Genomic DNA, 14407 nt, shown 5'->3' on the forward strand with positions numbered 1-14407 from the left:
TATTATATGTGGCCACTCCAACATATGTTCAGAGCTCGTAATTGTTCATATTAATGGTTATGGGCTTTTGTAAAACCCAAAAAAAAAAGGGTACTCGAAGAGGGATTGAGATTTTTTTAGCAAAACCCAAAAAATTTTGAGAACAAGAACAAATCACCTAGGTACAGTGAGGTAGTGCGGCGGCAAACGTTGGTCTAGCAAGGATTGGCTGGAGATGCAAGAGGTGAAGAGGGATTGAGATTTTAGGGAAACGTGAAATAGGTTTTGTTTATTTGTTTGTTGAGATGTTATTAGGTGTATTAGGATGTATTGATTTTACAATGAGTTTAAGTAAAAGTCTGATGTGGCATGTCTTTATTGGCTTGTGTAAACCAAGGGGTTTACACCCCATCCTGGGTTTTTTTTTTTTAAATAACTATAAATTTCAAACTATATTATTAGTTAGGCAAGTTTTGAAACATATTTGGTTTATAGCAATTCGACATTTCTGGAGTCGATTTCGCCCTTTGAAAATCCATTGGGAAATTGAGTGTTAGAAACTCAATTTCCAAAATCGAGTTTTTAACACTCGATTTCCAAGTGAATTTTCAAAGTGCGAAATCAACTCCAGAAAAGTCGAATTGCTATAAACCAAATATGTTTCAAACCTTGCCTAACTAATAATATAGTTTGAGGGATTTGGTTATTTTTTAATAAAATCCCCCAATCCTTATTGAATTTAATCTCTCTCTCTCTCTCTCTATATATATATATATATATATTAAGATCAATTTAAACTATACAAGTGATTACGGAAAGCTCCTAAAAAAAAAAAAAAAAAAAAATACTGAATGTTTCAAACGATGTTCATCAGCAACCCCAAAACCAAACCCATCACCACCACAAACCCTTACCCATATCCGCCAACCACATCAAACATTTCTTGATACACAACGCAGACCCATGCTCACGGCCACCCAAATCAAACCAATCCAAAAACCCACAGCAAACCAAACCAAATCTAGCAAGCCACGGCCACCCAAGCCACACGGCCACCGTAAATCTGAAAGGACACTTACCAAAAGTTAAATCCAAACCACAGCGCTAGACTCAAAGACATCCATTCAACCATCATTTACTGGAAACCCCAAAACTTAAATCAAAATACTAAACCCATAGATCTACGAACAGTAGTACCTAAAATCCCATTTTTCAAACCCACACCCAAATCATCTAAACCTCACCCAAATCATCCGAACCTAAAAACCAAAGGAGATTTAGAGAGAGAAGATAGTCAAAGAGAGAAGAGAGGGAGAATAGAATAAGTAACGGCGTTCAGCTGTTTAGGGACCAAGTTGTCTTTAGGGATCAAGTTGGTTATTTTTGAGAAGTCTTGGACCTGGTTGGCATTAGCCCAAACCTTAGGGATAGTTAATGTATTTTACCCTTAAAGATTTCATGACTAGTCCAGTTAGCCTTGGTGGTTAAAAGTGAGCTGATAGATAATATTAAAACTTGTAGGAAGCTGTACTGACTGAGCTGAGGTGCATGAATGATGCGGTTTTTGATAACCAAAAAGATGGGGATAACTCTCTCAAGGAGTCAGAATCTTTTAAGAAGCAATATGCTGCAGTACTCTTACAGTTAAATGAAGTCAATGAGCAGGCAAGAATTTCTATTGACCAACTTTCATATTTAATTTCGTTTCCATTGTATTGCCACTACTTTGCTTTGACCATGCAACAACTGCCTGAGTGATATTAGAGACTATCTTTAGATTAGAGATTGAATTTTTAGTTTAGATTTTTCTCTACATATTGTTCACGTGTGCTTTTGTAATCAGTTAGTTTTAGTTGAATTTTCTTGTACTTTTCTTGTGCTTTTTCTGTTTATATAAGAGAAGCAATTGATATAATTTACACACAATTATACAAGTTCATTTTTCCACTCTATTTTATATTGACCAACTTTCATATTTAATTTGTTGTCCAGCGTATTGCACTACTTTGCTTTGACCATGCAGAAACTACTTGAGTGATATGAGAGATTAGAGATTGTATTTTAGTTTAGATTTTTTTCTATACATATTTCCACGTGTCTTTTATAATTTCCACATGCTTTTGTAATTAGTTAATTAACTTAGTTTGTTAGTCTTCAATTAGTTAGTTTCAGTTGTATTTTCTTGTACTTTTCTTGTGCTTTTGTAATTAGTTAGTTAACTTAGTTTGTTAGTCTTCAATTATTTAGTTTCAGCTGTATTTTCTTGTGCTTTCCCGTATATATAAAAGAAGCTATTGATATAATTTACACATACAACAATACAAGTTCATTTTTCCACACACTATTTTCTAATAGATCACCTTTCATTTTCAGGTTTCTTCTGCTTTGTTTTGCTTGAGGCAACGCAACACATATCAAGAGAGCTCCCCACATTTGTTGTTGAAGTCCATGGCTAATTTAGGTGACCCTGGTGGCCAATTGAGCTCTCTTGATTGTTCTGCTGGTCATGCCCAAGAATCTGGATCTCATGTTTCTGAAATTGTTGAAAGTTCAAGAAAAAGAGCAAAAACTATGGTTGATGTGGCTATGCAGGTATGGAAAGGTCATTTTACATAGTCTGTGTCCTGTTGCCCCTTGCAATTACTGATGATTCATGTAACTTGCTATACGTAGTCCCTAGGATCAATTTTATGATTATTACAATTTGTTCCATTTTAGTCCTTTTTCATCATATGGTTGGAATGTCATGCTTTAACATTGGCATTTGCACACAAATTGTAGAACTTACTAGCCGATCACTTGATGGCATTGTTCCACCTCCATTGTTGAAATGCTCATTGCATTAAGGGGTTCCCATTTTCTTTGATCACAATTTGAGACATGCGTACTTGATCCTAAATTGAGAAATTCAATGCAAACATATTCTGTTGATGTCCTAGAGAGTAATACTTGGCAGAACCAAATTTATCAAATTAGAGACAACAAATATGTTAAAATTTATTTTCTTATACCAGTTTGTTAGAATTTGGGACCAGCATACATTATGTAAGACAAATTGGGGAATCTGTCTATGTGCTGTTGTGGTGGGTTTTGGGACCAGCATACATTATGTAGGACAAATTGGGGAATTTGTCTATGTGCTGTTGTGGTGGGTTTAGGGTTAGGAAAGAATAAAATTAGAGAGAAATTAGGGCTGTTCAGGTGCTGTATGAACATAATCCGTAGACAGTAATTTTAGAAAGAGAAGAGAGGAGGAAGAACCAAAAAAAACCAATGTGCCCGTTGCTCAATACACTCAATTATATTATTCAACTGATTCCATCTCTTTTGAATACATTGAGCACAATATATATAAAGGCTCTTTCTTGTACTAGTAGTAATGGGACTCCTAGTAGTATTAGCCTATTAGGACTACTAGTTTGACTAACCTAATAAATAATAACTTGGACCCAAAGAAAATAAACCTAAGATACTTAGGATCTCCTAGAAGATTCTAGACTAGAGCAAATTTCCGAAATACCCTTGATTTGCAGGAATTGCGGAAATTACAAATTTGCCCCGAATATAAAATTGACCATAACTATAAAATAAAATCCCATATTAAAAACTGTTTTAACCCTAAAAGACTCCTACTTGGACCATCAAAACCACACAACTTCACTTGAATTGGACTTCAAACGAGGACCCAATAAAATAATTCTTGAATAGGCGAATTTGCAAAGTAATAGCATATTCCATGACTACATCAATACATGCATTCACACGAACAATAAATAAAAACATCTACACAGACACAAAGTTTAACATGATTCAACTTCCATGCTTACATCCACAAGCAACACCAACCAAAATATACTCTTAACGACATGGATACAACCATATTTAACCAAGCCTCACAAACACACTCAAAACCTCTCACAAACACAAACTAATCTATATCCCATTACTTCCAAAACAAACTCTCAATACCAACTCATAAATTGATAGTCACAAGCCCAAAACCCTGAATACATCCAGCGGTGATCTCTTACTCAAACAATAGACAATCTCTCAACTAACACGCGCAAATATATTTCAACTCCAAAAGAACTACCAAACTACTTTCAAAGAGAGCCATTCATGTACTTAAAGGAGTCTTCTTTCTCTCCCCGTATGGGAGGACCTCTCGGGTGAAAGTCATAAAATCCTTTATAGTACAATCTATATAGAAGGCTCCAACTCCTATTCTTTGGTTGACAAGGATTATAAAATTACTTCTTTGACCAGGATTATGAAATTACTTATTTGACAAAGAATAGACTTTCATTCTTCACCAAGAAGACCTAAATAGGTAACCAAGATAAAATAGGAATTTGAGACAATTTTTAAAAAAATACACAAAAGATAGTTTTTAGACGATTTTATGGAAATTGGGGATTTTCTTTGTAACTTTTTTTAGACCTGATCTGACAGCATACATTAGTTTACAAGGTCAATCCATCTTGTTTGCCATTTCAGTTCTCTGGTTGTCAGTGCAGTGCTTCTATCTGACTAAAATTTCCTCTTGATTTCAGGCAGTTTCATCTTTTAAAAAGGGGGGAGTTAACATGGAAAGGATTGAGGAGGCTATGGATTTTGTAAATAATCAGCTTTCAGTAGATGATTCTAGCATGTTAGTCGGGAGGGCTTCTGCTCCTGCAGATGCAAATCATGTTACTTTAGCATCTCAGGATCAGTCGACTGCTTGTTCATCAGTTTCATCTGCAACTAATAATGCACCTGATCCTAATTTAGACAGATTGGCCAACCAAAATGAAGTGAAAATCCCTTCAGAACTTATTGTTCATTGTGTGGCTACTTTGCTCATGATTCAGGTAATTTCTTTTATATATTCCATAGTTTTCTGTTTACGATCTCATTTATCAAAACAATTTCGGTTTACTATCATGAATCCATTAGTTTCAAACCAAAAGGTTGAATATGCTGCAACTTTATTTTGTTTAGTGGTGTTTCTATATTCAAACCGTCCTGCACAGTGTCTCTTATCAACCATTTTATAAAAACATTCCCTTCATTATATCTGCTTTTCCTGAATGCTTTGTCTGAGGACGTCACTTGTAGACTTTGGTTACGACATCACTGGTACAAGTTTCTGTATCAAATGGTTGTGTTTTTTCCCCTAAAAAATATGTAGCTGTTGGATGAAAGACATTTTGGATATGCCAATTCTTTGGGCCCGATGGTATTTCCTTCCCCAGTAAAATGCTAATTTTTTTTCTTGGCCTTTTGCTTTGTATTTACCCATCAAATACAAGTGAAATATTATATATTTAGAACAGATTTGCAAAGGATCAAAAAAGTGCATAGTGAAAATTTAAGAGATACATGAGTTGCTTATTAAAGTCCTGGCTCTTCATGATATCTTCTGGTTATAATGTTTGGATTTAATATCAGTCATATATTACCAGATTCATGGTTATGTTTGTTCTTGTACTGGAGGGGCTGATAACTTGTAATCTCTGATTCTAACAATCTTCATTAAACAAAATGCAGAAGTGTACAGAACGACAGTTTCCACCAGCTGTTGTCGCCCAGGTACTTGATTCTGCTGTTAAAAGTTTACAGCCCTGTTGTTCACAGAATCTTCCAATATACGCAGAGATACAGAAATGCATGGGAATTATTAGAAATCAGATCTTGGCACTTGTACCTACTACATAGGTACATTCTTGTTCCTCAGTCTGTAAATTGCACAGCCATGAGTCACATTTTGAATGTGATGTGCACTGTTTCACCAAACCCTTTTTTCTCTTCACCGTCATGTATTAAACTATCCCAAGTAAATTGTGTATAATTGTTATCAGTACATGAAGCACCACTCTTTTTCTTTTTCTTCTTTTGCAAGCTTTAAGCAGAACTGTTTTAATGCTCAAGCCTTATATGCCATAATTGGAATCTGATTTGACAGGTCTGCTGAGGGAGAGTGCCATGATATTAGGCGGAGAGAAGGCTATTATTATTATATAATTCAATCAGATTGTGGAGGATAAATTGGGGTTTGTTTCTCACTAGTGTGTCCACTGGCTGCATCACCTCAGGTCAAACAATCAATCACTTTCGGAAGAGACCAGGTAAAATGCTACGTGGTCCAAACCAAAAATTCATTGGAATGTAAATAAAATTCATGTGGAAGAGGTCGCTTCTCGGAATTTCACCAATTGCGAACTGTCACTTGTTTCATATGAGCCTCGCCTGATACATGTAGCAGAGTGAGAAACCTTTGGATCCCACCCGTAAGGTATGAGGGCGAGATTCCAACTGGTAGCACTTCCCTGAGTGGGGTTTTATACTAAAAGCTACTGCATGTTGGTTATACATTGCAGACTCTTCCAGACGTGAGAAGATATATTTGGCACACTACAAATAATCTGCTAGTTATGTACACTTACAAGATTCAGGCTTACTTAAAAGGCAAGGTAACAAGGGACTTGCTATTAGTCCCAAAATTGATCTGTAAGTACTGTTGTATTTGCCATGCTGGCACCTTGTAACTCTTAATTCACAGCACTTAACTCAAAATTAATAAAGGCAACTTTACTGTGGGTGATTCTTTGGGGCAATATTTGCATCTATAATATTGGACGAATTATTGCGATCTATACATATATATATATATATGTGTGTGTGTGTGTGTGTGTGTGTGTGTGTGAGAGAGATTAGATTCATTAAGGATGGGTTGTAAACTCTCAAATAATAAAAACATGTCACAGCAGACTTTTACTTAAACTCGTTGTAAAATCAATACATCCTAATACACTTAATAACATCTCAACAAACAAATAAACAAAACTTATTTCACGTTTCCCTAAATCTCAATCCCTCTTCACCTCCTGCATCTCCAGCCAATTCCCATCAGACCAACGTTTGCCGTTGCACTACCTCATCGGACCTTCGTCTGCCACTGCACTACCTCGCTGGACCTAGGTGATTTGTTCTTGTTCTCAAAATTTTTTGGGTTTTGCTAAAATCTCAATCCCTCTTCAGGGACGATTTTTTTTTTTTTTTGGGGTTTTACACTTGTTACGACTCTAAACTAAAAAGACCATCTTTTCAAGTATGAGATTCCAAATATTTTTATATTTAAATTTAGAACCCAAAAGCAGTCCCAATTGTTTCAAAGGCAGAATCTGAGCCAATGCTTCTGCTTCTGGTGGTATCCCCAGATTTATTTTTAAAACAGAAATTGTATGATGATGCTAGTTACATGGTGTTCCAGATATGCTAATGGGATACATATAGTGATTGAGATATGCTAATGGGATACATATAGTGATTGAAATTGCCGAGGCAACTTTGTTGCACTTTCCAACATTATAGAGAGCATTTTTTTTTTATATTAATGGTTATGGGCTTTTGTAAAACCCCCAAAAAAAAAAAAAAAAAAAAATAAAGGATACCCGAAGAGGGATTGAGATTTTTTTAGCAAAACCCAAAAAATTTTGAGAACAAGAACAAATCACCTAGGTACAGTGAGGTAGTGCGGCGGCAAACGTTGGTCCAGCGAGGATTGGCTGGAGATGCAAGAGGTGAAGAGGGATTGAGATTTTAGGGAAACGTGAAATAGGTTTTGTTTATTTGTTTGTTAAGATGTTATTAGGTGTATTAGGATATATTGATTTTACAATGAGTTTAAGTAAAAGTCTGATGTGGCATGTCTTTATTGGCTTGTGTAAACCAAGGGGTTTACACCCCATCCTGGGTTTTTTTTTTAAAAAATAACTATAAATTTCAAACTATATTATTAGTTAGGCAAGTTTTGAAACATATTTGGTTTATAGCAATTCGACATTTCTGGAGTCGATTTCGCCCTTTGAAAATCCACTGGGAAATTGAGTGTTAGAAACACAATTTCCAAAATCGAGTTTTTAACACTCGATTTCCAAGTGAATTTTCAAAGTGCGAAATCGACTCCAGAAAAGTCGAATTGCTATAAACCAAATATGTTTCAAACCTTGCCTAACTAATAATATAGTTTGAGGGATTTGGTTATTTTTTAATAAAATCCCCCAATCCTTATTGAATTTAATCTCTCTCTCTCTCTCTCTCTCTATATATATATATATATTAAGATCAATTTAAACTATACAAGTGATTACGGAAAGCTCCTGTTGTGTCCCATCCTTATGCAATATGAGGTAGATGTCATGTGACTGGTGCATTCTTGGTTATGATTATAGAGCCAATTGTATGGATTAATTTTTTACAAAAAAATTAAAAAAATAATAATAATAAAATCTAAGGATTATTGGTATTCTCACTTTAATGTTAGCTTTATTAAATCAGTAACTAAGAAAATTTTCATTAAAAAAATATATTAAGTGTTAACTACTCTTTCTGCCTCTATATTGTAACTTCCTGATACCGTGTCAGATTTAGATAATCTATCTCATTTTAATAAATTGGTAAAAAAGGAAAGGGAAAAATTGTACTTAATTGCACCCCTTGTTCACAAGGGCATGTCAGTTAGTGTTAATTGTCATTCTCTCTCCACATTTGCAAAATCCATTCTTCATGTCTTGAGAGATTGTCCTATGGCTAAGAAATTCTGGTCCAGGAATCCTTTACCTTGTCCTTCATCAAAATTTTTTATCCTAATTTGAAAAGTTGGCATCACAGATTTAACCCCTTAATTCTATTGATCACAGTGATTCTTATCCCTGGAAATTATACTTCCTTCATGGCATTTGGTTCCTAGGCTTTAAAGGAATAATTGGATCTTCAGTCAGGCCCAACCCAAATCTCTCTCGAGAGGTTCATAATAGGGCCATGGAGTACTTTCTCATCATATCTCCGAATTTTACCCGTAACCATGGTAGTATTAGATGGATCAGTACTGAAAAACCTATCCCTTTTTAGTACAAACTTAATGCTGATGACTCTTCATTGGGTAATCCTAGTAAGGTTAGGGGAGGAGGCATTATTAGAGACCATCTAGGCAACCGGGTGGGAGGTTGTGCTCGTGCTATTGAATCATCCTCCAGTTTTGTGGCTGAGTTGTGGGCTTTAGAAGATGGCCTTGCTCTTTGCAATCAGCTGCACATTGATTTTCTAATTGTTGAATTAGCCTTTATGATTATCAATATGTTAAATGATGCTGGTTGATGACTGTAGGGTCCTCAGCAGGATTTCTCATCACAAGGTTCAACATTGTGAGGAGAGCTGACTTGGCTATGGATTATACTGCCTGTGAGTTACCCCTCGCTTGTATCTTGAATCAAATTAGGCTTGATGCCATTAGTACTGCTAATTGTAGGCGTTGCAGTAGTAGTGTCACAATTCTCTAGCCTTTCTGTTTTATCTATTCAAGTTAACCAAAAAAAGGTACAAATTTTGGGTGAAAAACTGAAAATAGGGACAAGTAATACGAAAAAGATAACCGCTTGGGGCTCATTAGTCTTTTCATTATGAAATAAGTCTAGTTTATGCTACTTCAAAAAAAAAAAAAAGTGCTAGTTCATGTTTTTCACCCTATCTAATCTTTGGGTTGACAAAAATTTTCCATCTCACTTGACCCACCTGCTTGGTTTTCCTGCTTCAATAAAGTGAAGAGATGGGGATAAGTTCTATCTTGCCCTATACCACCCTAAATGTGAATATAAATATATATATATATATGTGTGTGTGTGTGTGTGTTTTTAATATTTTTTTTATTTTTTATTTTTACATATTCTAATTCTATTATTATCCCAAAACACTTGTTTTTTCTCCCTAGCAATCTCACAATTATATCTTTTCCCTTTCAAATCAACCTTATTAATACAACCGCACAATCTTGACGTGTAGTCACTGCACAAATACAAAGTTCTTGTAAAGGTGGAGGAGGGGGCAAGGACCAAGGTTTAAATCTCAAAGAGAAAGCTTCACACACATTCTCTTCAATTAAATTAGAGTATAATTTTTATCTTGTATAAAATAAATAAATAAATTTAAAAAAAAAAAACCAACCCTTATTAATGTCTAGGCAAAGGAAACAGGGGAAAAAAAAAATATCACTTCACCCAAATGCCTCATTTGCAACTTGACAATTATTTCCTGGGAACAAGACACATTCAATTGTGCAACGAAGAATGAAGAATGTGGATTACGATTATCCCAAGGTGAGTTGCACTTAAAAACTTCCTAATACACATCCTCCAAAAATCAGAGGGTAAATGACTGGTTCTAGATTGCACTCAGCCAAAGAATATTTTACACAATCAAACATATCATAACTAATTTTCAGGTATAGAATTTTCATAACTTCAATCTAATTACAATTTCAATTTTTGTTTGCACTTCTTGACTACAGCATTTCCAGGATCCTCAGCAAACTGCAGCAAAACAAAATTCTTATTAATGAAGAGTCAAAACATAAAACACAAAAAGACAAAAACATCTCTACCAAACAACCTTTCGTTTTTTATTTTTCCTCTTTTCTTTCTTCTCTTTTTTGTTCTTCTTGTTATTTTTCTTGTTCTTGTTCTTCTTTTGTTTCTTTTCCTCTTTTCCTTCATCAAAAGAATCCTGCAAAATTTGCAACAATTTGGGTAGTATTGAGTTATCTCAATTACCATGACAGGATCAATTAAAGGGATGTAGAATCAAAGCACCTCAGTGTCACCAAAGGAGTCTACATGCTGAATAGTGGTTCCTGAATTTGACGTACCACCTGATATAAAAGAGAATTAGGAACTGATTTCCATTTGATGACTTCTGCCTTAAATTATATGTGATGACATTAAAAAAAAAAAGAAAAAAAGAAGCAAACTAGACCATGGATGTGGACTCGTAAGTAGACAGACAGAAAAACCAAAATAACTCCAACTAAAATGTTCCCTTCCCTGACAGAATTCTGTCAAGCTACCTTTTTGGGGGGATGATTGAAAAGGTTGTTTACCAAAGATAAGGGGAACAATAAAGATCAAAGCAAACTTCCATAGGCAGAAACACACACAGACACACACACACATACAGAGACAGATAGACAGGCACAGGGACATGGACGCATAAGCAGATTGACAACAACAAACAACAACCAAAAAAAACCCCTAATAAATTGTTCCTTCCTGGTTGTTAGGTCTCCCTGTTCTGGGGATGATTGAAAATGTTGTTAACCCGAAAGAAAGAGAACAATAAAATCAAAGCAAACTTCCATTGATGCGCGCGCGCACACACACACATATAGCCATGAATTTCATTATAAAAGTACAAGAAGGGGCACAACCCCAGTGCATGGAATGTATACAAAAACAGAACCCACAAAAAAAATTAACACAAAGCCAGCACAGTACACTCTATCTAACTTAAAACACATTCAGCAAGCTTTACAAAACACGCGCATAAAAAAAATAAAAATAAAAATTCCATGGCTAGACACTAAAAAGAGAACTTAAAGGATCAATATCCACTGCAGTTAGGTTGAAAAAAAATTATTCATGTAACCACAATACAAAACACTAATTCAGACAAATGTTCTTAGTTTTGCAAAATTTTTGAAGTCAAAAAAAAGAAAAAAGAAAAAAAAGGAATATGACATGAATCATAGTTTATAAGCCACAAGTATCAAGGCCAAATGGTTCACTCTTTCAAAGTCATTATGTCTCCTCTCCCACATCCCAAAATGGCTCCCCCACCCCCCCCCCCCCCCCAAAAAAAAAAAAAAAAACTTCTCAAATATTAGATTTTTACCCCTAAAAATTTCAAGAGAAATATGGTTAGCCCTCCCAAACGCTTCATATTTTTTGTATGACACTATCAAATTGGATCAATTTTATATTTTTTATTATTTTGGCCCCCCATTCATAAAATTCTAGCTCCGCCCCCTGCTCTCCATTGGCTTTAAAATGGGATATAATCCAATTCATTGTTCGTATTTGGTATTTAACAAATCTATAGACAAATACAGTGTCACGTCATTTAAAATCACCTATCATTATTCCTTATCGAGTTTTAAATGGATCCGAACAATGAAATAAATCCGCCTAGTTAACTTTTTTTTCCCTCTCTCATTAAATCCTTAGCTACATTAAATATCTTAATAAAACCACACAAAGTAGTTTTTCTTATGCTTTCAAAAACTACAAGGATATTATGGGTTTTTTTTTTTTTTTTTTTTGTGGGAATTTGAAACTCGTTAATTTTCCAAAACTACAGCGTATGACAAAAACATTACTACATCAGTAGAAGACGTTGGAACCATATTAAAAATTTAAAAAAAAAAAATTACGACGATTAAAAAAAGTAGTAAAAAGGAATAGTATAAAAAGGAAATTACAAGAAGGCAAAACGGTGCGTTTGGCATTTTGGACAGCGACTTCGACGAGATCGGGATTGATAGAGGCCAAACCGTCAGGCTCCTGTAGCTTTCTTTCTAGAAACTTCGCCAATGCCGCCGCTTTGTTCGTCCTCAACGGTCCTCCTGGGTGCGCCAACCTTCATTTCAAAATCAATTTCCACTATCAATACCACAAAAAAAAAAAAAAAAAAAACTCGAAGAAGAAAAGGAACGAGGGCAAAAAGGTCAATAAAAAAAAAAAGAGTACGTACTAGTACCTGGGTTGGGAACGATGAGAAGAAGAAGGTAAAGAAGGGAGAGGTGCGAATTTGCTTCCTCGAAGAGCTCTTCTTTCTTCTTCGCTCAGTGTTTCCAACTCCGATGGTACCATTCTCTCTTTCTCTCTCTCTCTCTCTCTAAAACTGTTTCTCTTTTTTCTTTTTTCCTTTTTGTATTTTTTGGAGGCGACGCAAATTTGATCTCCTGAGATTATATAGGGTTTGTTTTTTTTTTTTTTTCGGTTGTTGAAGGTGCCTACTTGGCAACGACGTCGTATATTGGCTTTGTAGAAGCCAAACGGCTCCGTATTTTTAAATATTTTATTTATTGTCTGCGTAAGCTGACTGTGTTCCAACAATGCACATCGTTTGCTATGCAGAAACCAAAATGATATTATTTATTTAATTTGGTTAGGTGTTTGGTCTAGGGAAAAGTGACATTTCTTGCTTTTTCTTTTTTGAAGAGTAACATTTCTTGTATTTAATCTTAAGCATACTTTCAGATGGTCACCTTTTTTTTTTTTTTTTGGAAAGTAATTGGAAGGTCACTATTGATATAACTACAAATTCACGCTATGACGTTTCACACACCAAAAGCATTCCCAATGGGTATTGGGTAATGCATTTTGCATTACCCTGTAGATATTATTCATCAAATGCTAGTTTACACTTTGCTTATTTTATTCACTTTCTCCACTTGACTGATTTTGTGTTTTGTTTATCAAAAAAGTTATTTTATAATTATTTTAATGAGATGAATTGTAAAATAAAGGAAAATTTTGGCTTAAAAAAAAAAAAATGCTTACCATTTTGCTCCTTACCGTGGGGTCACACCTTCAACTCTATACTCTTCAGAAACTCAGCTCTATATTCTCTTTAGAAACTCATTTCCTAAACTATCTCTCACTTGCACTCACAAAAAACTCATCTTACACAACACTCTCAGGTAATGTTTTTACAATATTGTGATTATTTGCTAGTTTTTTTTTAAGAAAAAATTTAGAACATATTAGGAAAAGTTTTGTTTTTGTTATTTGTTAGTGTAAATATTGTGATTAATTTATTTGCTAGTATATTGTGATTATTTGCTTTTTTTTTTTTTTTGAAATTAATATTAGGACACATTTATATAAGATCATGAATCTACTTTAGAAAAATATCTATAATGACTAGTAATATTATGATTAATTATTGGGAACATTTAGTAAATGATTGTGATTAAATTACAACATATTGGGAATTTTTTTTTTTTTTTTGTAAGTGTAAATATTGCGATTAAATAATTTGCTAAGTTTTTTTTAAAAAAAATTAATATTGTGATTATTGGGAATATTTAGTACCAAATATTATGATTATTATGTTATTACAACATATGGGAATATTTTGTTTGTTTGTTAGTGTAAATATTGTGATAATATGCTAAGTTTTTTTAAAAAATTAATATTGTGATTAATTATTGGGAATATTTAGTACTAAATATTGTGATCAATTGTTAGGAATACTTTGTACTTTTAGGTCTTTATCATGGATACGAAATGGATTATGAATTTGATACCTAAGATAGTATTTGTAGTCCTTTTACCATAAATTATTTCAAGATATACCTCTTGGGATTTGTAATAGAGATTTCAATGGATAACTGGTTGGTATATAATATTTTTGTTCATCATAACTTATTTGAATGGGTTTTGAAGTCATGCCCCTAGAATGATTTGGAATTGTAAAATAATAGGAAATTGGTAATGAGTATTTTTGTATGTGACCTGAGGTGAGTATATGCAAATTTGGTTGAGGTTAGTATTGTTGGCATTTCATACGCAAAGTTTTGTGATTGATGTTGATTGAGCGTTATAAATTT

General features: G+C 34.2%; 2 protein-coding genes across 2 annotated transcripts; one reads left to right on the forward strand and one right to left on the reverse strand.

The window, feature by feature from the left end:
- Nucleotides 1-1483: 1483 nt before the first annotated feature.
- LOC136061512 (protein ALWAYS EARLY 3-like) lies at nt 1484-6578 on the forward strand. The gene is made up of 5 exons (XM_065774822.1): nt 1484-1644; nt 2353-2571; nt 4533-4832; nt 5512-5679; nt 5927-6578. Exons 1-4 carry the CDS (start codon nt 1528-1530, stop codon nt 5677-5679), a joined length of 804 nt encoding a protein of 267 aa, XP_065630894.1. The 5' UTR covers nt 1484-1527; the 3' UTR covers nt 5927-6578.
- A 3433-nt stretch (nt 6579-10011) lies between these two features.
- Nucleotides 10012-12756, reverse strand: LOC112020630 (nucleolar protein 58). Its single transcript, XM_024053182.2, has 5 exons — nt 12550-12756; nt 12272-12429; nt 10608-10666; nt 10408-10521; nt 10012-10328 (listed from the first exon to the last, which is right to left on the reverse strand). Exons 1-5 carry the CDS (start codon nt 12660-12662, stop codon nt 10269-10271), a joined length of 504 nt encoding a protein of 167 aa, XP_023908950.1. The 5' UTR covers nt 12663-12756; the 3' UTR covers nt 10012-10268.
- Between the last annotated feature and the right edge of the window lie 1651 nt (nt 12757-14407).

This window comes from Quercus suber, unplaced genomic scaffold, assembly GCF_002906115.3.
Source record: "Quercus suber isolate HL8 unplaced genomic scaffold, Cork oak 2.0 scaffold_99, whole genome shotgun sequence".
In the NCBI taxonomy this organism is placed as follows: Eukaryota; Viridiplantae; Streptophyta; class Magnoliopsida; order Fagales; family Fagaceae; genus Quercus; species Quercus suber.

Excerpts from the sequence above, each read along its gene's own strand:
- LOC136061512 (XM_065774822.1), top strand. The coding sequence starts at position 1,528 with ATGAATGATGCGGTTTTTGATAACCAAAAAGATGGGGATAACTCTCTC. Across the intron at positions 1,645-2,352 it reads TAAATGAAGTCAATGAGCAG|GTTTCTTCTGCTTTGTTTTG; the intron begins GCAAGAATTTCT and ends TTTCATTTTCAG. Across the intron at positions 2,572-4,532 it reads TGGTTGATGTGGCTATGCAG|GCAGTTTCATCTTTTAAAAA; the intron begins GTATGGAAAGGT and ends TCTTGATTTCAG.
- LOC112020630 (XM_024053182.2), bottom strand. The coding sequence starts at position 12,662 with ATGGTACCATCGGAGTTGGAAACACTGAGCGAAGAAGAAAGAAGAGCT. Across the intron at positions 10,522-10,607 it reads ACTCCTTTGGTGACACTGAG|GATTCTTTTGATGAAGGAAA; the intron begins GTGCTTTGATTC and ends CAAATTTTGCAG. Across the intron at positions 10,329-10,407 it reads GGAAAAATAAAAAACGAAAG|TTTGCTGAGGATCCTGGAAA; the intron begins GTTGTTTGGTAG and ends GTTTTGCTGCAG.